We start from the raw sequence: 23,435 nt of genomic DNA on the forward strand, positions 1-23,435 counted from the left end.
CTCATAAGACTTGTGTTCTAAGCCCTTTACCAGCTTGGTAGCCCATCTCTGTACCCTCTCCAGCACCTCAGTGTCCCTCTTGTACTGAGGGAGGGGCCCAAAACTGGACACAGTACTCAAGGTGCAGCCTCACCAAAGCTGAGTACAGGGGCATGATCACCTCCCTGCTCCTGCTGACAACACCATTCCTGATCCAGGCCAGGATGCCATTGGCCTTCTTGGCCACCTGGGCACACTGCTGGCTCATGTTCAGCCGGCTGTCCATCAACACCCCCAGGTCCCTCTGTGCCTGGCACCTCTCCAGCCACTCCTCCCCAAGCCTGTAGTGCTGCTGGGGGTTGTTGTGGCCAAAGTTCAGGACCTGGCATTTGGCGTTACTGAAACTGATAGAATTGGCCTTGGCCCAGTGATCCAACCTACCCAGATCCCTCTGGAGAGCCTCCCTACCCTCCAGCAGATCAACACTTCCACCCAGCTTGGTGTCATCTGCAAACTTACTGAGCGTACACTCATCACCATGTCCAAATCATTGATGAAGATGTTAAACAGGAGCGTCCCCAGTACTGAGCCCTGGGGGACACCACTCATGACTAGTGGCCAACTGGATTTAACTCCATCGACCACAACTCTTTGGACTCGGCCATCCAACCAGTTTTTCACCCAGTGAAGCATATGCCCATCCAAGCCAAGAGCAGTCAGTTTCTTTAGGAGAATGCTGTGGGCAAGAGTGTTGAATGCCTACTAAAGTCAAGGTAGACAACATCCACAACCTTTCCTTCACTGAGCAAGTGGGTCACCCAGTCATAGAAGGAGATCAGGTTGGTTAAACAGGACCTGCCCTTCACAAACCCATGCTGACTGGGCCTGATCACCTGGCTGTCCTGCATGTGCTGCATTATGGAACTCAGGATGATCTGTTCCATCAGCTTCCTTGGGACTTAAGTCAAACTGACAGGCCTATAATTTCCTGGATCATCCTCCTTCCCTTCTTATAGATGGGTATTATATTTACTGTGTTCCAATCGGCTGCATTGTTTAAAATAAAAGGACCGTTTGAAAACCTGTGGAGAGTTCTTCTGAAGTTGAATGGGTTTTGAATTGAGTATTCCAGTTCAGTGTGATATTTTAACCTAAGTTTCTGAAGTGCATTTGATTTATTTTAAGATGTTTTAACTTTTTTCCACTCTCGATCCAGGGGCATGAAGACTATTTAATTCTCATTTCTTCTCAGCCACAAAGGATTTGACGTTGTTGATGATCGAAAGACTTGGTTTATGAACAGGAGGCTCTCTCTCAGCTATTCTGAGCTACTTTTCTGCCTAGTTAAACCCTAAAAGAACTGCTTGTTTTCTTTCTCTTTTTTTTTTTTTAAGAAGAGGAAGCGTGCACATGCAAATGTGTGAAGTTGCTTGTGGTACACCTTTCCAAGTGAAATTTGCACACTGACTCCAAACAGAACATTCAATACCCAGCTCAGACAGTGGTCTCATTCAGATGATTAGGTATAAATGTGTTGTTGTTACTTCCTCCCTGTGGAAGGGGGTGCCTTCTAGGACATCTCCAAGGATATGCCACACCCAGTTTCCAGGATATTGAGAGGGGTAGTGAAAGTGCAACAAGCCTGTGGGAAATCGCTTTTGGCAAAGACTCCAGCTGCCTGATGAGGGGTGCTGCTTTTGTGAAATCATCTGCTTGTTGTGAGGAAGCAGGGCATTTCATAGCCTAACCCACACTACCTGAGAGAGTCTTCATTGCCCTACCCCTGACCTTCCTTTACCTTACATGGTACTACTGACAGATTCAGATGCTTCCCTCCTAACAGACAGTTTCTTTTCTCCTTGCTTCGCAATGGAAATTTATGTAGGGTCAATGCTTTCTTTTGAGTAAACAGATTTTTTTTTTCAGCAGGGAATAAAACTGAAATATATGTCTGAAAAATGTCATGGGAATACTCTTGTAGGTTATTAAAATTGCTTCAAAAATGCATGCTCTGGTTAGAAAAGCGGAAGGGAGAAAGGAAACAGAAGGGAAAGGGAGAGGGAGAGGGAAGGAAAGGGAAAGGGAAAGGGAAAGGGAAAGGGAAAGGGAAAGGGAAAGGGAAAGGGAAAGGGAAAGGGAAAGGGAAAGGGAAAGGGGAAGGAAGGAAAGGGAAAGGAAGGAAAGGGAAAGAAAGGAAAGGGAAAGGGAGAGGGAAAGGGAAAGAAGGGAGAGGGAAAGGGAAAGAAAGGAAAGGGAAAGAAAAGAAAGGGAAAGGGAAAGGGAAAGGGAAAGGGAAAGGAAGGAAAGGGAAAGAAAGGAAAGGGAAAGAAAAGAAAGGGAAAGGGAAAGAAAGGAAAGGAGAAAGGGAAAGGGGAAACAAAGTTTACTTTTTATTTAAAAATAAGGTTCTAGGATCTTAGAGTACTGTCCTTCTTGTGAAGTTGACACTGATTAACAAAGTCTGCTGTAGGCTAGACTACTATATTAGTCTGCAGAGTAGCTACCCCATACACTAGAGCAAAATAAACTAAAATGAACTTGCTCTATACCTTACTAATGTTTATCTGATCAAATTTAAAAGGCTCATAGGCAGGCCATTGAACAATAGTTAATTTGGTTTCTTGTCTTTTTGCATTATCTCACACAAATTTGATTAAGGAGTGAGATTCTTTTATTATATATGCATTTATGTATATAATAGATAATAACGTTTTTCCTTCCCAAGAGTAGTCCCTTTTTTTCGGAAAGCCATTGATATGGAGTTGATATAGGGATATATTTAGAAAAATAATGCAGTGGGAAACCTAGGCACTATAAAAAACACATGGCAAAGACTGAGGGGCAGAAGGGAGAGAGAATTGATGGCTTTGGGGTGGTATGTGTTTTTTAGCAGGAAGCTGAAGATCCTTCAAACACAACTTTGATGGAGGGTTGTGAGGGAGCCAAAGACCCTGGCATTCTGGAATTTACAGAAGCTGAATCTGGAACATCCTTGGAAGATGAAGCCAGGCCTGGGGGCTACCACTGCAGCCAGTGTGACCGGGTTTTGATGTCTATGCAGGGTCTGCGATCTCACGAGAGGAGTCACTTGGCTCTCGCCATGTTTGCCCGGGAAGACAAGTACAGCTGCCAGTATTGCTCCTTTGTCTCTGCTTTCAGACACAAGTAAGTTATGGCTTTTATTTTTGTTTTCAAAAGAAGCACATACTAGCACTGCTATTTTGAAGGTTGTTACTGAAGAAAAGTGCACTTAACTTGATCTTGTGCAACACTTCTTTCAGCATTTAGGTGTTTTCCATGCTACGAAATCTTTGGCCATTATAACTGGCTATTTGTGAAAGGTTGCATCTTTATATCTTCTTGAATTTATTTAAGCCTTTTTTTTTTTTTCTTGTGAGGAAAGGGCATGCATGCAAAAGACTAAGGCTTCTTTCAGTAGGCAAACAGTGAAGACCACCACTTATGCAACCTTGTCAAATGCATGAGTTAACAAGGCAAGAAGAGGAGAGAAAACTACTTTCCTTGTTAATCTTTCACATATAAGGAACTTTTGCTGCATATACATACCTTGTTTCTGATTACTACACCTGTTTCATGACTGAGTTTACTTAAATAACTGTCATATACTTACCTTAAAATCAGATTTTTTTTTCTTAATTATGGTATGCAATTTCAGTCTGCAAACATTTCAGATTCACACCAGTGTGGTACACTGGTGACTCTCTCAGCCTGTTTCCTTGTCTGATACGAAAAATACACAGTCATCATTAACAGTAACATTTCTCATGGTTTTGTACCCTTAGGTTGACTGCCGTAAGCCCCAGGTAGATTTAAAAATTAGTTTAATCATGGTCATATATATATGGCATGCCCCCTAAAGATGGGGCTTGTGGGATATTTTTGACTGGCACGTTGGACTGACTCGTAGGTACATGTTTTCTATAGTTTCCGGGGAGGGAGCTGCTTATTTACTCTTTTAACAGAAGAAGAGGTACCCAGGTGCTCATTTGAATTAGGCATTCGTAGCACCATCAGTAATGCTCTTAAATTAGGTGAAGATGTCACAGTTTTGCAATCAAATGCATGTGGGAGAGGCAACATGATAAAAAGCATTTTTTAACTCCTCATATTATTTAAGATTTCTGCTAGTATCACAACATTGCGAACTGATGCTGCGGTTTGGTCTACCTTGTTGAAAAGGTCCGTGGGACTGAGCAGCCAACACTAAGAACGGGACAGAGGAAATGGAGTACTGGGTATATCCCACCTGATTTGGCAAGGCTGACACCGGGGCACACCCCTACCTTACACAGTTTACAGAATTTGCTGTTTGTCTACTAAACTGATTTGCTATCAAAATCAGATGTGTGTTGCATTTGGTCTCCAGTCACTCTTGTTTCTTACCTAGGAAATGAATAAAGTTGTGTCCTACAAATAGAATGATGGGTAAGTAAAAAAGTGGTAGATGTCAGGAAAAGAACTCTACAGATATCACCTAACTTGATAATAGTGTTCTCCCAGATCTGACTAAAACTTAAAAACCTGCTTTCGGAAGAATTTTGCAAGCAAAGTATGTCATTGTGAATATTGTTTTAATTGTTACTGTGAAGAATCCCTTAAGGTATATATAAGAATAGCTTGATACGTATTATATACATATTTGGAAGCCTGCTTTAACCTCACAAATTTTGTTCTGTGAGGTGTTCACTGCAAGTGTTCAATATCTTACTCATTTAGTAGACCTTTTTCCCATTTCTGTGGAAAAGCTGTACATTTTATCTTGCCACAAACTCCATCCTGGGTTTCTATTAAATTGTATTTGGATGAAGTGGCCCTGAGGGGAGACGTAAGTTCATTTTAAAATTTTTTTTCTGTCATCAGATCTTTGAATACACAGACTTCAGTGTTAGCTCTCATAAATAGGGATTTTTCTGGCTCAGGCTCTTGTCAGTGTGGAGCTAAAGATCCTGTGACAATCTTATGTGGCATCATAGGGCTGGAACAACTGCCACTTGATTTACGTGTTGATATTCAGTAAAAAAAGAGCAGGACAATTTAGGAAACATAGAAGGAAATACACCTGAAATAGGTCTAGAATTAAAGTGGCAGGTGGGGGTTAGTTCTGGTAAACTGCCACTCTTCCAGTGTGCTGATGTGCCCTGTTGTTGTTCCATCACCTTGCATAAGATGACTCAAACTATGGCTACATCACAAAGCACGAGTGTGTCCAAAAAAGAGGCTGTACTGGAAATGTTTACAACTCAGGTTGAAACTACCTGCCTTCCATGGGGAGACCGGGAATTCATGGCTGTCAGCCATATTGCTCTGCAGGACTAAGGTAGAATTAGAAAATGTGTAAAACATCCCTTTTTCCCTTCCAAACTTTGCTAAGCTGTTACGAGAAACTGTGGAGAGAGAGCAGGTTGTGATCACGCCCCAGTATTCAGACTGTCAGTAGCTTCCAGTTTCCCTGAAGAAATTAGAGGCTGGTCTTTGCTACCCCTTCTTCTCTTGTTCAGCTTCATGCCGAAGCTCCCACACTGTTACTTCTGAAACTCTGCTGCCTTTTAATCCTGGAACTCATCAACTGCAGCCTGCTGGCACCCTCCCCAGAGCAGGATCTCTAATCTGCTTTTGCTGCGGTAACCAAAAGAAGGCTTCCTCCTAAAGCTGGTCAAAAATACTCTTTTTTTCCCTTCTTCTTTCTTCATCAACCAGACAAAAGGGGGCATATCTTCACAAAAAAAGTTTGGCAGGAGAAAAATTCTGTGATGATAATTTTACTATTCTTGTCCATTTCTTGTTTATTCAACAAGTCCTTTAAGTCTGAATCAGGTATAATTTATACTAATCTTGCCCTATAAGTTTATTTAAGTGGCTTGCTTTCTGCATAACAGAATTGGCATCAGCTCTTCTCGTTTTTCTCAGATTAGATTGTGCTTTATTCTGTAAGCAGACCATTGAATTTTAAGAGAGAGTATCAGAAAGAGTAGTTGAGCCTGGTCTGCATCTTACTTATTATTGCTGTCAAGTGTTTTGCTTTGCATCTGAAGGAATACTTGGAATGATTTACTCCCTTGTGTTTCCCTTTTCTGTCTTTCTCTTTCAAGTTTGGATCGTCATATGCAGACCCATCATGGACACCATAAGCCGTTTCGCTGCAAACTGTGCCCGTTCAAGTCCTCTTACAATAGCCGCCTGAAAACCCATATACTCAAGGCTCATGCTGGTAAGTTTTCTCTCTCACATTTGCAGTGCAACAGCTGAAATGGCCCGTGTATTCTTGTTGCTGATCAGAGATGCTGGTTTGAACCACGTGCTTTGTCACCAAATGTGGGTAAGATTTTTAAAGGCAAGTCAGGATTGGCCAGCCTACTCACCTTTTGGAATCAATGGGACTTTGGATAATGTTTTTGGAAGTACGTGGATGTGAAATAGTGATGAATACTTCAAGAACTTCCTCCTTTTCTTCTGTTTTCTTTCATATGAATGATTTTTTTCTTAATATTTCTACTTGTTTCCAAGGTAATTTAGTCAGTCCACTTACACCATTGGTGTCTTAATGGTTTGGTAGTGACCTTTGCTCCACTACGTTTGTATTTCTCTCTGTGCTTTAGGTGACTCTGGGAAAAGGATTGCGGATTGCCCTCGTTTTTGGTAGAATCTTACACTGACTCTCATGTTAAAACTGAACACTGCAAACTTGGGAGTCAAGTCTGTGTGCAGCAAACTGAGAATTGCAGGATTCCATTATCATACATGGAAATTTGTCTTGCAAATCTCTATATTGCACTACGGAATCCATAGCAATCAAGCAAAGCAAGCAAACAAACAAGCAAGCAAACAGACAAATGTCTAATGAACAGGAATTGGGAAGATGTTGTGTTGTACAGGATAGGGCACCTCAAAGTGTTGCACCTTTGATTGCTAAAAAGTGCAAGACTCAATTTCCTCATCTTTATTCCTTCACCCTAGACTCTTGGCACCATCATACATCATGTATTGAAGGGTTATCAGAAGATTGGAGGCAAAAAACACCGTCTCCATTGGTTGCTGTTGCATCTTTGTAGTTAAAAGGACAAAAAAAATCAATCCTCAAACTGCAATCCAAGCATGCACTCTGATGCAAATAACAGAATATTGGCTAACCTAAAAACCTGCAATCTAGCCCAATAGTTAAGAACTCGCAAGTAGAAACTCTTGTAACAGGTGACAAGAGGACTAGAAGTGTGTTCCTTGCTTTATTATTTGTTTATGTTATATCAAATATTCATGGTGAAGGAATAAGATGGGAAAATGAGGAGAAAAGACAGGAGGAATTTATAGCTGTCTACTGATTTTGAAAAAAAAAAAGTTAACTGTTGCCATTTATCCAAAGCTACTTTTCATCTACGAAAATGTAAAAGGGTTTGATGGTCACTTGTACTTTGTTCCCTGTATTGATTCTGGATTTCACAGAGCTTGTGCCAGGACCCTTTTCTGTACTTCAATGGCTATTGTGGATTGGCTTAACTTTTGTCAACCTCCTGCTGTATGAGACCATGGCATTCTGTCTGTCCTAGGAAATACAACTGTATGCAACAGTTCTGGTTTACAGAGTCCCATATCCTGTGTGGGTGACATGGTTCTTTATCTTTGCCAACCATAAAATATTTTCTTTATGCTATTGTACAGTTGGACTACTTTGTATTACCTTGTTTGAACCTGCTGGATTTTTAGAGCCGAAGTTAGCGTGCAACTAATACTTACTTCACATTCCTTTTTGTGTAAGTCATTGGTGTATTTATTATGAATACACTTGAACTTCATTAGTGGACATTTCTTGAAGGACCATGTTTTGCATTGTACAAGAACTCAGTTTCATGGTAGCCTAGATAGTGCTTGCACAATGACTTGTGTGATAGGGTTTCCAAAGGCTTATGATCTGTTTCTGCCTCAGATCCGTTTCTTCCAAACACATACTCACATCATGGAAAAATTACTTGTATGTTTTTCAGTCAGAGTTTTGGTTTGTTATGTTTTGAGTCAATCCTTCAGAAATATATACTACTGAATAAACACGTTATGAAGACTTTTCCTCAGACTTCTCAGTTTTTCACAGTGGTTCTCCGAACCTCTACTTTGTTACCATGTTTTTGTTTGTTGCAAATCATCTCATTACCAATTTATTTAGAAATGGAAACTTCAATCCCCCTGAGTTTTTCTGATGTCTCCTGGAGATCTTCCAAATTCAGTAGAATCCTGGAGTCTTTTACTCAGCCTGCCTCTCCCCCTCATTTTCTGGGGATGGGTCAAAATTCAGTGGACTGTAAAATGCATTCTTGCCTAACAGCTGGTACCAGTCAGTGTTTCTAGCATTTGTTTTTCATCCAGTGTGTGCCATCTCCTTTGGCTTAGAGCAGAACAGTTTACAGTATCGCTAAGTCTTATTTTCATCTGATCTTTATCATCTGTTCTTTTCTTTTCCTTATATTTCTGGGGGTCTTTGTTAGCATTTTCTAGTGTCCTTGCTTCATTAGTAATTACACTGAATGCACTGCATGCGCAGATGGATGATTGTAAGACAGAGTATTGGCCTGACGCAGTTTCTATGTAATCTGGAACATAATTCTTTGAGTACATATTGGGTGTTGAGACCCAATATGTAAATTTTTAGATCCATTTATTTATATGTATATTAATATAGTAATTTTATGAAACGCAAAACTAGCAGTCAAAGTGAGGAAGGCTTCTGTTAAGCCAAACTGTAGCCTTTGCTCTGCAAACACACACATCCTTTCATGCTGATGTCTACCTGGACTGTTTTGGCTGTTTAGTGGATATATTTATTAGTTGTATCTAGACTGCTTACTCTGTAATTGTCCTCTATTTGCTTTAACATCTTGTGGTGCTTTTAAGTTAACGGTTGGTGCCTACTGCCATGCAGGAATCTCTTTATACTTACAAATTAGGAAGGTCTATATCTGTATCTCAGTGTTATCTTATGCTTTGGAGTTTCTTTTTCCTTGATATTATCGTCTTCCATTGAGTGACTTGTTGTACATGCTGTGCAAAAAATGGTTTCTTTTTATTTGTAACAAGGTAATATATAACTGATATAATATGCAGATGAGAAGTGCCATTTGTAAAATATGTGGGGCAATTTTGCATTTCACCATTTCAGGCTCTTTAAGTTACATATTCTTTTTCAGATGTACCAAAAGAGACTTTTTAAGAGTTTGTATTTTGTCCCTGTGATTGTCATAGCTTTCTGGAAGAGAGGGATGGGAGTTATTTTTATGTAGGATGATTGCTAATCTTTTCAGGTGTGCTTACTCTGACTTACTGCAATACATGTGTTTTCATGTTCTCTTTTGGTTCACTTACTCCTGGCAGGAACAATGCTGTTTGAAAACCTTGTTTGCTAAATTTGTTGAGAGACGGAAAACATGTTCTGCTTCGTTCATTACCAGAACTCCTGTTCTGTTACTGTTCATGAATATTTCACTCCTATATTAGTTTTGGCACTTAATGTACAACTCATGTGTGGCCAGTGATACTCTTGTACGTGGAAGCAGCACTTCCAAAACAATACCTTGGCACCTCTATAATACCACATTGTTTGTGTTGGGACAGTTTCATTTTATGTTCCAGTTGCTCCATGCTTAATGCAAAACAAATCTTGTCTCAGGATTTGTTTTTCCTTGTTTGCTGTCTTTGTGGCTCGGAATGTATTCAAAATTAAATTCACTACTGTTCATTATTTCTTTTCTTTCACTTCTTCTAGTACTTTTTCATAACACACTTTCACGTAGCCTTACAGATGTGCACTGCTCTTGATATTGCCATGTACGCTTCTTGTAGTAAACCAACCTTGACTTGGTCACCAGTTCTATGAAGATTATTTCTGCCTGATGGCAGTTTTTTCATAAGGAAAATGTGACCTTCCCCAAATGTAAATTCCTCCTCCCTCAAATATAAGTTTCCCTGTTTGGTGGTTTTGGTTTGGTTTTTTGTGGTTTTTTTGTGCTTATTTGGGTTTGGTTGTGGTTTTTGTTTGAGGAACCTTTGTTAGTATACTGTGGTGTCCTTCTTGCTTCATTAATAATGACACTGGATGTGCTGCATGCAGAAACAGATGACTTCACCCTCTCTGGTTGCTATATTCCCAAAGAAATTTGGAAGTGCTGTAGTGAGGTGACTCCATTTTCATCCCAGAGTCTGTTTTCTTCTCATACCATGCAACACAGGCATGCTGAGAGTCTGATCTCTGTTTTTTGACGTCGGTCACTTTACAAGGATCTGCAGTTGTCAGAAAGTGATACTTTGGTCCAAAGCAGGTGTTTGAAACCGCAGGCTCCAGACTGACTGCTCCAACAAGGAGACACACATGGCTTTTTCTCTTTGGGGCCAGTCTTTCACGGAAGAGTCCATGGGAATTTTGCTGCCGAGTTCAGTAACAGAAGTATGGGGGCCCCATTTTGTTTCTTTTGTGAGCTGATGACTTGCCTGTATTTCGCTCACCCAGGTGAACATGCCTACAAATGTTCCTCCTGCACATTTTCCACCATGACAATCAGCCAGCTGAAAGAGCACTCCTTGAAAGTGCATGGGAAAGCACTGACACTACCAAGACCCCGCATTGTCAGCCTTGCAGCCTCACACGCCCACCACACCTCCAAGAACCACACTCCTGCAGACTCTAATGGTAAGAGGTGCCTCAGAGCAAGAATTTAATTGTCTAAGGTGCCACTTAATATTTTTCTTACAAACGAAATTACGGCAGGTAGATTACCCAGAAAAGCAGCTTCATTTATCATTAAGAAAAAACAGAAGTTGCATCAAAAGCAAGAATAAATGTAGTATTGTAGGAACTGACCTGCTTTAGATCCTCACCAGTTCATTCTACATTAACGTGCCCTGTCGCCAGTTGACTTTGTAATATGTCAATGCTGGCTTTACTTCTTAGTAGAGATTTAAATGGTAGAAAACTTCCCAAGGCAGAGTTTCTATTGACAGCCAGTGGAAAAGGGATCATCTAATTCCATCCATGCTTCTGAAAAACACCTCTTTATCTCATCGACAGAGCGCTTCAGTAAAACCACATGATTAAGCTTAAAATGTGAACCTGTAATTATAGTAAAAGCAGTTATTCTTCTCATCCTTGCTACAGAGGACACCTAAGGTACCTTCAGCTGTTAAGCTACATCTGCAGGAAGGAGAATCTGAGAACAATTTTATTTTCCATGCTTTCTTTGAAAGCTGTTAATACCCTTGTGCTGGAGGAGTATGCAGAAGATATTTGGAAAGCAGCAGAGGAAGGGACGCTGTTGACAGAGAAAGTGCAGACTCATGGAAGAGCTGATCTTTGGGAAAAAGTCTTAGTTCCTAAATGAGTTGCATTGACATGAGAGTAGAATGTGGGAGACTGTAAAAGGTTCAGACCTGCAGATTTCAAGGAACTGGGGTGGATCAGGATGTATTTGATGAGAGAAAAAAGAAAGCATTTTTCCAGATTTGGAAGGTTCTTAGTTCTTTTGTTGTTGCTGCTGTTTTGCCAGGGTTGCTGGTGAAGTACGGGTGGGAGGTAAATATTACAAGTAATTATTTTGTAGCACTTTCAATCTCCCATCTTCCCTTCTTTTTCACTGAAAAGAAGCATGAAATCAGGAAGAGTGAAAGATAAGCAATATGTTCAGAACATAGCAGAAAGGAATTTAAAGAAAAATTTAATCATCATAGAAATACTCTGTTGAAGAACGAGAGACGAGAATAATATTTTTGTGGTTCAGCAAGTCACTTCTGTGGTCAGAATCAGAATCATATCAAAAGATATGATTGACCAGCTGCCCTCGGACTACCTTTTTTCAAGTGATTGTCTGGAACAGTGCAATGAAGATTTACTAACTGAGATTTTGGTTTTGCTAATGCTAGCTTAAACTAATCCAACAAGCAGTGTACATCTTGTGATGTATCCTGTTGCTTTTTTATTACTTTTTAAAAAAATACTCCTTTACTGACTAAGAAGTGGAGAATAGTTTTCAGTGGCCATCTTTCCTCTATGTTTTGGTAGCAATGGTGTAACAAAAGGACAATATTTGAGTTTGGAAGGGATGGTTCATGATTAGTCATGATTAGTGAAGTTAAAATTTGAGTGCAGATCTCTGTAGAAGATAATTTTACAGCCTTTAGGAACTCTTAAAATACGTAAAATGATGACTTAACAGAAGCATTTCATAAGGTTGGCTCTGTTACCTGTATCTGTATTGCAGCCTGAAACCAAGACAGAATTTGTCCCAATTAACTTCATCATCCTTAAATAGCGTTAATGGTTAAGTCACTTTGACAATAATAGCAGCCACCCACTGGGGAGCTAGTCAGGCGAGTACAGGTCTTATAATAATTATAACATTTTCAGCTGTACTTGAAGGAATAACCTGGTTTAAGTAATTTTTGTAGATGAGGAGGTTTGCTGCAGATCAAGTTAATGATGGCTGCTTTTAGGACGTCATTTATTGGGGGTTTTTAGAAGGGAATAAATCAATATCTTTGTGGGCTAAGCCTGCAATTTGGAGGTGATATGTAGAACTAGGTAAAAGACTAGTCCCAATAATGGGAAATGCAGGTCTGTGTGGCAGGCACAATTATGTCCAACTGGAGTCAATATTAAGTGGGGCTCACACAGTGTAGCATAGTTGGATTTTGCCAGTATTAGTGTGTATAAATAACCTGCAGTGAGGTCTGTGATCAAGTTATTTCACTAGGGATGCAAAATTGAATTAGGGCTGGTGTGAAAGGCAGGCATAAAGTTGCTTCACGTTGTTACAAACTTGCCTTGTAGGTTGATAGGTATGCAGCATACTAGTATAATTGAAGTGGTTGCAGAAATGGTCTGTTCTTGTTCATGGACAAATATTGTGGTTGGAATAGGAAACAGAGCAGCAGACTTGGGGAGATTTGGGGAGCTAGAGGAAGTAATCTTACCTATTGTTCATCCCTGTAAAAATAGAATAGGGAAAAGCATGCTGAACTGTAATAGCAAGACATGAGTCTGAATAGAAGCGTTCTGAAACAACTGTCCAGTGGACCTTCTGCTGATGCTTTTTTCCCTGCAGAAATTGTTCCCTAAGGGGCCTTTCTTGGAACATTTCTTCTGTTCTTTTAGATTGATCCATTCATTAGAAGACTGAATATGTTTCCATTTCTGTGACTTATCTCTTCAGTTCTGTGTTGGTAGCAGCAGGCATATCTAAAGTGTTCAACTGTATATCCTGGAGATGTTCTGGATGCTTGATATACTTTTCGTGGAAGTGAAGTTAAAGTGGAATAGGTGCTGAACATTCTAGGTAGGCCCATCCCAGGCAACTGTGTTGTCGTTAGGAAGCTTAACAACCGCATTAGTCCTCCTTGCCTCTCTCAGGGCAGTAGTGAAAGGTGACTGTGTCAGTCTCAGCGGGTCAGCAGAGAAGGCTTTCTTGCAGATACATCGTTGGAAGATGCTGCTTTTTGTGTCCTACCTCTCTTGTGTGTTGGGTGGTATTTTGATATGTAAAAAACTTGTTTTCATTGTGTCCTAATCTAACTAGCAGTAGGTAAAGCACTCGTTTTTTGGGAAACTGGGGTGGTGATGTTTTGTTTTGAGAGTGTTGTTCTTACAAACAGCCACAAAAAAAACAACAAATGTTCATCACCATTGCAGCTTTTCCATATCTTGCAAAGCATAGGGACACTGAATGGTTTGTGGCATCCAGCTCTTGTTGAAAGGATAAGGTTACCATTGTGGTAAAAGTTTTAGCTTGCCCAGGTGTTTTTCCTCTTGCAAGAAAGGAATGATGTTTTACTGCTTATTTGTATTTGTGTGGTTGACATTTTTGTTTGTTTGTATTTTCTTATTTGCCCTTTACACTGAAACGTGGCCGAATACTTTTGAGAACTTGCACAGTAAAAATTCAGTGTAAATTCAGATATTACATACTGCTAGAAGGATTGGGTGAATCCCTTAACAAGATCAATTTCTGTGTTCTTTCACAGTCTTTGTGAGAGTCAGAACTTATACTGATGTTAAACTCTGCCCAGAAGGGTCGTATGGATTTATTGATGATACTGCCATCCTATGAGGCAGTATGTGTCACAGATAAGGTTTTCCACTATTGCACTGTGCAGTGTCAGCTCTGTTCCTGTTGACCTGAGTGCAAAGAAACGGAATCCCGCAATCTGCATTGTCAAGGCATAACATTAGAAGACTACCATCTCTTTCAGCAAGGAAGAGCTGGAAGCAAGGCAGAGACACAAAAATTCTGTGACTGAACCCTAGAAAACAGGAGTGATAACAATAGGTGTTACCTGCAAAGTGGTCATTACCTAAGGAGAAAAGCATATGGTGACAAACACTGCTTGTGTAAGCACTGGTGTTATGCATGTTTTCTAGTATTCAGGGGTTGTGGAGGTGGTGGACTGCCAGGTTTTTCTGAACTGGAGAAGTCCATGAGTGCAACCTGTTGTCATAAAGCCCATAAGGCTGAATGACTCGATAGATTGATAAATGGTTTTGTGTTACAGCTTCACCATCAGCAAAAGCTTCCTGGGAGCATGTAAAATACTTGCCCTAAATTGCTCTGGCCGACGCTACTGCTTTTTTGAGCAGCTCTTTATTTTGTGAAAATAACCCTTTTGGCCTAAGTGTCGTCTGTCGTGGAGCAACTCTGTTCATATGGCTGGCAGATTTGGAGCCTCATATATTTGTTTGTATCATGACTGTGTGCAGTAATTCAAAATAATAGTTTCTTAATTTTACTGCTTGAGAATCTTGAACTGTCCAAATAAAATAGTAAACTGCAAAGTGATAGCCTAGACAGACCTGGATGTAGTTCCTAATGTCTTCTCAGTCATGTTGCTACTGTACAAGATCATGCCTTCACAGTGGTATCTAGTTCTTGAAATGTAGGAAGCAGCATATTATGGTGTGCCCTCAAACTCAGTAGTCATGCCTTTTGCTGTTGTGCAAACAAATCGAGATCTATCATTAATACTAGCACACATGACAAAACACATGCAAGGTCAGAACTAGGAGATATTTTGAGTTTCCCAGTACATCTTCATTAAATTTAATTAATTGCAGCAGCAAATGCCTTGAAAACTGCTAAGTGAAGCACCCAGTGCCCAGTTCCAGCTTTTTCTGAACTTTAGCCTTTGCCAGTGGAAAAAAACGTTGCCTCATCTAAAGACTGAAATATAAACGCATTGCTTGCTTTGCCAGAGCTAGGCTGGGTACAAAACTGTTTGACAAGGTCCTGTTTCTGGGACTGCTGTTTAAAAACAGTAAATCCCTTCCCATTTCTGTACACTTCCCCAAAGTGGATAATGAATAATTAGGATGTGTGTCTATATGCCTTCTGAGAGATGAAATCCTGAGGGGTGCAGAGGGCCTTTAGCAGGTTTGCTAAAGCAATTTCTGGTGTAGCACCAGAACAAGAGAACAGTGCAAGGAGCCTTTTCAACAAAGTCTTCTCAACTGGTGCCACTGAGGCAGGATTCTTACACTGGTCCACTCAGCCTTAGCACCACGCATCTCCCTCTTCCTTCCACTTTTCAGAAGAGAGTCAAGCTTTCCATTTGCTCGAACATACTACCTCTGATTTTTACTTTCACACATAGTGTAGTTTGGGGCTGACATGTTATCCTGGTTTGAACTAAACAGAACCAATTCTGTTCAGTGGCCCCGTCTCTTCTTTCTGAAGTTGGCAGCATGTTTCTGCAGTATCTGCTACTGGCAGTGATAACACCTGATGTTTGCAGTTACTGCCTGGGACTGGGATGCAGAAAGGCTCTTGCTGATACTTATTCCCACAGTGACCAAGGCCACTGCTGGCTCTTGTGTGCCACGCTGGGGGTGCAGGGTAGTGAGAGGGGTCACAAGGAAGTAAAAGGTTGCACCTTTGGGGAGTAGCAGACAAGAGAGATGACCAACAAGAATATTCTATTCCATATATATCATATACAGTACAAAACTGAGGGATCACAAGGGTTTAGGCCTCTTTGTCTTTTCTTCAATGGCCAGCGTTCAGGGACGATTCCGTCCGATCTTCCATCTTTGATCCTGATCCTGATTCCAGTTCCTGATTCCAGCTCCTGTGTCTGGCTCCCTTCTGCCTCTGAGCCTGGGACTTCCCCAGCGTTGCCTGCTCTGCAGCGTCAGTGGTGATTGTTAGGAGGAGGGGTTGGGTTCCATATCAGATATATATATTTGTATATAGTTATTTTTTACTATTATTACCTTATTAGTTCTTTTATTATTGTTTTATTAAAGCTGTCTTAGTTTTCTTTCCTATCCCATAAGTCTCTCTGCCTCATTCCCTTTTCCTTCCCGTTTGGAGGTGGAGGGAGAGGGGGTTAGAGAGCATCTGTCAGCGTTCAGTGGCTTGCCCAGCCCTAACCCTTGACACATGTTTATTTCTGTTTGTGTGCACTGTTGCTCTTGATAAGGGATATTTTTCTAACCTTCCAGTCAGGGCAGAAAGTTCCTAAGACTGTCCTCTTCACCTTTGGTCATATTTCTCTCTCATTGTTGCTGCTGCATCTTAGTGTTTTACAGCTGCTGCTGTTTGGAGAAGACCACAACAGTTGGAGTCCTCACAGTCCAGAAATGTGGTGTTGAAGTAGAGTAACCTGTTCTTTGTGTTTAATTTGGGATTTGGGATATTTACAGGAAGGTGTTTGGACCCCAGACTTTTGAAGTTTGAGATGCTTTTATTTGACTCTTCTTTGACTGGGGAGGCAGAGAGCTGGTAGTGACTACAGCACAGCTTCAGGCAAAGCTTCAATACCTAATGGCTTAGTTAGTTGGAAGGATAGCATCCATGTTAAGCAAGCAAGATGGTGATATGCATGCTGCAGAGGATGCCTCTGCTTTTGTAGTTACAGCCAGGCTGCAAAGAGCTGTCTACTTGTTCTGCCCGTTTCCCTGCTTTTGTGCCCGCCAGGACTGATGCTGCATGTTCACTCTGAGGTATCAGATTAATTCTTCTTTCCAGGCTACATTTTTTTTTTTCCTCCAGCCATGTTCCTTCCTTCTCTAACCTAGAGCAAATTTCTGTTTTCCCCTCAGCCTTTGCCTGTCTTTCCTTCCCAGAGGTCCTGCCAGTGGCCACACTGCCTGCCAGTGCTTGTTAAAACTCTCCAGTACTTGTTGGTGTGTCTTACATCCTGTGCTCAGTGTTAAACTAACCATCAGGTGTTGGATCAGATGGGAACTTTTCTCCTGCATCAGATTGGCAGAGACTGGTGGAACAAGTGCAGGGCTTGTTCACCTCTAAGTTTACTGAACAAACTCCTCGCTGTTTCAAATACCTAGGGCACTGGGGACGACCTTGTGCTCTGCAGCTTTTTTCCGCTGGCGTATAGTTGTTTGGCGTTTGGCCTTTTCCTACAGCGTGTTGAGAACAGTTTTGTGGCTTGTGAAACAGAGGGAGATGTTTATTCTCTCATTGGCTCTGCTCGGGGGGTGTCAACTTGCTGTTCATTGTGCTTTTTTCTGGTGCTGAATTTTTTATACTTGAACTGAATGAGTAATGGCAAAATTGAGATTCAACAGGATGGAGACAGGAACTCAGGCAACTGGGAGACAGTTGCTGTCAGTTTTTGTATGGATTTGGCCTGCCTGCTGTGATGGGATTGCTGAAAATAGTTGTAATACTGAAAGACTTGCCTAAGGTAGAGAGAAGACAAAGTAAGTTGTTTGAGTGGATCAAGTAATACATGAAGGAAGAAACATTTGGATTCCTTCTGGGCAGACAGAAATGACCTGACTGCATCCACAGGCGGAAGAAAGAAGCTATCTAGACTCCTGTGGGCTCTTTATTCCCTGAGGTTTTTCCTTTCTTTTGACTATGATTTTTATGTTCAGGGTGGGGGACAAAGTGGTGGGTGATGCTATCTTACCTGTCATGTACTACTACTGTCCCTGGAATCTGTGATAGCTCTATAAAGAGTAAAGACAATGCTATTGCTATAAGGTGGTACGTGGTATGACTTGACCAATGCTGTATGAGAGAGCATTTCTACAGGATATGGATCCCATGTGTTAGTAGCTGTCTTGTGTAAGTTAACTCTCATTCTGTCTGTCCCCTGAGACTCCAGTTACTTCCTATTGATCTAAAACCCACTAGAGGGATTTGGTGCTTGATGGAGAGGTAAAACTCCTTTTCTCATTTTAGCTGTGTTGAAATGAACATATGTCATCATCGTAGTTGACGGGTCCAAAGTTTGACATTAAAGTAGCTTGGGTTTATTTCTTCTTTAAGGGACATTGTTACGTAAATTTTGGAACCAATGGTTGAAAATGCTGCCTATAGTGATCTGAGCTTCTGGCGATAGAGATGAGGCCTTTCTGTTGGCAATAACAAATTACAAGTTCTTGAGCTCTATGATTAGAATGGATCCTCAGTGCCCATATATTGTTACTGTAATATTAGATCCAGTTTTAAAGCAGAATGCGAAAATGTAACACGTGATAAAGCAGGATTTCTTTCCCCTCTTCATTGCAAGGTTAGAAGCAAGTGAGCATTTAGGTGACAGCAGCATGTGTGTTTGTGGCTGCGTTTAGTAATACAAACACTTAAAGGGCCGGAGCAATAGAGAAGGAAACATGGAGTGCTCCTGAAAAATATCTAATGAATTGCCTTTAAAAATGAAAAGAAAACCATGGAGCGTAACAGCATGAGGATGGTAAGGTTATTGATGCAAAAAAAAAATAAATTTGCTTGGTAGATTACTGTCTGTGTGAAGAATCAGTCAAAGTATGAAATCTTTCTAAATTCAGAAAAGAATCTGTTACCAGTAAGTCCTTTTGGCAGATAGGTTAGATCAGTAGCATCTTGCTAAAGCTATTTCCAGACCTGTTTTGTGTTCCTTTCTTCTGTAAGTCCACTTCTATCTATAAGGTTTCAGTTTAGCTCAATAAAATAAGGAAAAGCTGGGCAACTTTTTATTTTATGCATTTTAAGGAAATAGGTAAGCACAAGGAGATCACAATGTTTGACATGCAGCAGAAGTCTTGGTTTTAAGTGCTACCCTGTATTTAGACAATGGAATTTTATTCCTTGAATAACAAATGATAAGAATATAGGGCTGAAACCTTATAAACAGAGGTGAAGTAGCAAGTATGCCAGAGGAAGGGAAACACAGTGCTCTCCCCGTGCATCATCTCTGTATTTCAGTGAAAATAACAGTGAGCAAAGCAACTGCTGGGTTACAAAGCGGTGGTGGGTTGGCACTGATGTTGCAAAGGTTTTAAGTGGCACAGCAGCTACTAAAAAAACCTAGTTTATAATGAGAGGATTATCACAGAATCATAGAGTGGTAGGGGTTGGAAGGGACCTCGAAAGATCATCTAGTCCAACCCCCCTGTCAGAGCAGGATCACCTACAGTAGGTCACACAGGAACGCGTCCAGGAGGGTTTTGAAAGTCTCCAGAGAAGGAGACTCCACAACCTCACTGGGCAGCCTGTGCCAGTGCTCTGTCACCCTCAGAGTGAAGAAATTTCTCCTCATGTTGAGGTGGAACTTTCAGTGTTCTAGCTTATACCCATCATTCTTTATCCTATTACTGTGCACCACCAAAAACAGACCATCCCCTTCCTTTTGACACCCACCCCTCAGATATTTATACACATTCATAACATCCCCTCTCAGCCGTCTCCTCGTAGCTCTCTGTTGGACTCTGTCCAGTAGGTCCCTGTCTCTCTTGAGCTGGAGAGCCCAGAACTGGACACAGTATTCCAGGTGTGATCTCACCAGGGCAGAGTAGAGGGGGAGGAGAACCTCCCTAGATCTGCTGGACACACTTTTCTTAATGCACCCCAAGATCCCATTGGCCCTCTTGGCCACAAGGGCACATTGCTGTCCCATGGACAACGTAATAGGACTCCAAGGTCTTTCTCCATGGGGCTGCTTTCCAGCAGGACATCCCCTAATCTGTATTGGTGCCTGATGTTCCTCCCCAGATGCAGATCTTATAGAGTATTATAGCCACTATTTCCTTGATCTCAATTACGAAACAGATTATCCAATAGGCAGCAGTATGGCTCTCTCAGTGCAAAGGAAATCAAATGAGAAAATGAAATTTATGTCCCTTTGAAATTATTTTCGTATTAGCACAAGAAGCTGTGTAGCATATATCCTATTTTGATTCAACTCAGATAAGTGTACACTTAACTCTAAAGGGAATTTGAAGTTATAAACAAAGATGGATATAGTTCCTCACCTGTTTTGAATAAACAAGGTCATATAGTCTGATTTCTCTCTTCTGAGCCCTAGACATATATGTAGTATCTCTCTCACAAAAGCTGATCCAAGATGATCTAAAAAGTGGCCTTTACAGATAATACTGCAATAAATTCCTCCGACAGTGTTTTTGGGTGGGTTTTTTTTGCTGTAAATCCTTTAAATGGCATTTTTATTCCAGGACTTTTTTTTCTTTCCTCTGTGATTACTCTTTTCTTTCATCTTCTGGAGCATGCAGACAGGGACACAAAGTTTGTTTCCATTACATCTCATTCAATATCCTAGCATTGTAAAGGTTCTTCAGCAGAAATCAGAATTTAGGTAGAGAAGTAGCTTCATATTCTGTTTTTAAACATGCAATGAATAAAACCTTCTTGTACTATAGGCTTCCCTAAGCTTCTACATTAAAGTGTTGTTGCATCTCTCTGATTCTTAGTCTCTTCTATCTTCCCCTCCTCTCAGCTTAATTTATTGCCAGAACATTTCACCCTCCCACATACTCTTCCTTCCAGGTCAGTGCGGCGTGGCGTGAAGTGAACAAATGTGTGTAGTCTTGACAATCTTTATATGACACCCTGCTTTACCACCTTCCCACTTTACAAGCTGTTGCCATTCATGACTGTATGCTACAGTACCACTCAATAAGCTGGTAATTTTGAGTCCCATTGAATTTCATAGGGCGTTATGTACCTCAGTCTCCTAAATTCCACTCTTAGACTTATCTTATGCCTTTTAAAATTATTATTATTAGTATTAGTATTAGTTCAATCTGCCATGCTTTTGGCCATATATTTTGTGTTCGTTAGTGTTTTTGCTGTAGCATTGTGTCTTGTTTTCGTTTCACAAATATGTTTCTACCCAGAGGAAGCCATTTGTGGCTGTTTTTCTTAATTCCTTGGAATTTTTCTGTCCTTCACAGAAATCTTCTCTTTATGTGGATGATTTCAGAGAAAATTAAGTAGCCTACCAAGTATTTTGGTTTAGTCTTCTAAGACTTTTTCTGACAGTTCCATAACATCCTAGGCCTGTGCTGTTACCACATTCCTTTTTTTCCCAAAAAATGTTTTAGAGTACTTTCTGTTTTTTATATTTTCTCTTTGTTTTTTTCTTACCTGAGGAGCCAAACATCCCCTTCCCCAACTTCATTTGTCATACAAATCCTGATCTCTTTCGACTTTGGTTGATGTTTCTGTGAGGATGTACCGAGAAAGCACGGTGTCTTCACTTTTATCTCCCATGGTCTCCTTCTGGTTATTGAACTATTCAATTATTAATAATTTGCAAAAGCAATAAGCTCACTTCCCAGTGTACTCAAGCAGTTGCTTTACCTGAACAGTGTTTCTCCCTTGATCTCTATCTGTCATTGTGCAGGCATGCAAATGCTTACATTAGATGCATCTAGTTCTGTGAAACAATGGTTTGATTTCTTTCATTTAATAGGTGCTTTTTCCTCTGGGTTCTCAAGGGCTGCTCAGCGTCTCTTACTTAGATATCACATCCAGGTGTATTTCTAGTCTGCTGCTGCTTAGTTTGGGTGTCTTGTTTTAGTGTTATGTTGTGGCGTATTCAGTAGCTCTGAAAATATCTACAAATAACTAAAACATAATTTAATTTCTGAGTAAATGTATGTGTCTGGATCAGAATCTTTAGGGGTTTTTTTCGTCTGAAAAGATCCCAAGGGTTTTTTTTTTATTTTGATATCTGAAACATGTTGACCTTTGCAGGGGATCCATGAACACTCTTGATTATCACTTTGCTTCTGAGGTGGGCTTTCATTCTATATTTCTCCCCAGTGTATGATCCTGGGGTATGCGGGTGTGTATCAAGCTGCTTTTTTGTGATTGCATTGCATGGCATTGTAGTGAATGCTCTTTTGGATGAGGTACTAACTTCTAATATTGTTGACAGACTCATTGTGTCAGTCTTTGTGTCTGTACTCCGAATAAAATTTCCAGGGTGGCAGTATCATTTATGGGGCATTTAAGTGTTTTAGACACTCTGGAAATACTATTTCTCTTCACCTCGTGCAGAGACACTGTGAGACTTACTTATTATAAGTACCACCATGCAGAACTAATTTTGGTATGGCTGTGTTGATGAGTCACCATGTGGACAGTCATTTCTACTGCTTTCTTTTCAAATAGTCGTTTCCACATTTGGATATCAGAATGCTGTTATATACTGAGGGTAGGTTCTGTGACCTTTTAGATCCATAGATGGTGGTAGGGATTACAATACTTGCAAGCCTTATTATACTTCTTGTGTGGGTAGTCTGCTGGTAGATGTAGTATGTGGAATCTCAAAATTGGGATTTGCAGCTTTGCTGCTGTCCTTCCATTTTTTACTACACTAATTACTGTAAACTTTTGCCTCTTAGCATGACTATATGTGTGCTTCCTTTTACATCAGATCATTCCATGCCATAACCTTGCTTTTGGAGCTGTATGGTGAAGTCTTTCCATTCATTTTGGAAAAAAGCACTTTTAAAAATGGTTCTTCGTGGTTTTCATGGGAGCTTTTTTGGTTTGGCTGGTTGTTTTAAATCAATCAGGACTTGGTATTCCGTTTTCTTTCCTTGCACTGCACGTATGAACATTATTTTCTTGTTCTGCCTCAGGGCTCTTAAAAAAAAGTAAGTAATCTCTTTCCTTAACATGTAATAGGTACTTCCTGGTGTTTCATTTTCCTGCTTTTTCTTTCCCTTTGTGTTCTCTCTTTGCCTTTGTGTTTTACATTGCTTAATACAAACTCTCTTTCTCTTGCTTACTTTAGTGTCTTTATTCGTCTTTCTGACTTGATGTAGGCTTCTAAGGCCATTTTACTTCTTTTCTGACATGCAAGGATAGGCCCTGTTCCTGCCAAAGCTGTTAATGCTGCCACAGAGTACTCCAAACTCTTTGTGCTTGGGAGGCGGGAAGAAGGCTGAAATGGAACTTGCATTGTGTACAGCCACATACAAATTTTTAGTCACTTCTGAGGGGAAAGCTCTTCTCTCTTCCTCCTTCCTTCTCCACTCTGACATCCAGGCATCCTGTAGTTGTAGCAGCAACACTGCCAAAACGTGTCCTCTAAATTGGTGCACAACAGCTCAAGGCCGGTGTAAATGCTAATTCTTGGTCAATGCCTTTAGTAAGTCAGCCCAGCACTGAAGTACATGCAGAGCTGTTGGGAACATAACCCCACACTTCCAGCAGGAA

The 23,435-nt window shown here is 40.7% G+C and overlaps 1 protein-coding gene across 1 annotated transcript in view; it reads left to right on the plus strand.

The window, feature by feature from the left end:
* The window catches only part of ZNF462 (zinc finger protein 462), a 34,440-nt gene that overhangs the window by 7,768 nt on the left and 3,237 nt on the right, over window positions 1-23,435 (plus strand). Inside the window, exons 4-6 of the mRNA XM_009869137.1 lie at window positions 3,041-3,144; window positions 6,090-6,208; window positions 10,487-10,666. Of these exons, the coding sequence (XP_009867439.1) occupies window positions 3,041-3,144; window positions 6,090-6,208; window positions 10,487-10,666 (403 nt within the window). The remainder of the gene's footprint in view (window positions 1-3,040; window positions 3,145-6,089; window positions 6,209-10,486; window positions 10,667-23,435) is intronic.

Source organism: Apaloderma vittatum, unplaced genomic scaffold (genome assembly GCF_000703405.1).
Source record: "Apaloderma vittatum isolate BGI_N311 unplaced genomic scaffold, ASM70340v1 scaffold8105, whole genome shotgun sequence".
Taxonomy (NCBI): Eukaryota; Metazoa; Chordata; class Aves; order Trogoniformes; family Trogonidae; genus Apaloderma; species Apaloderma vittatum.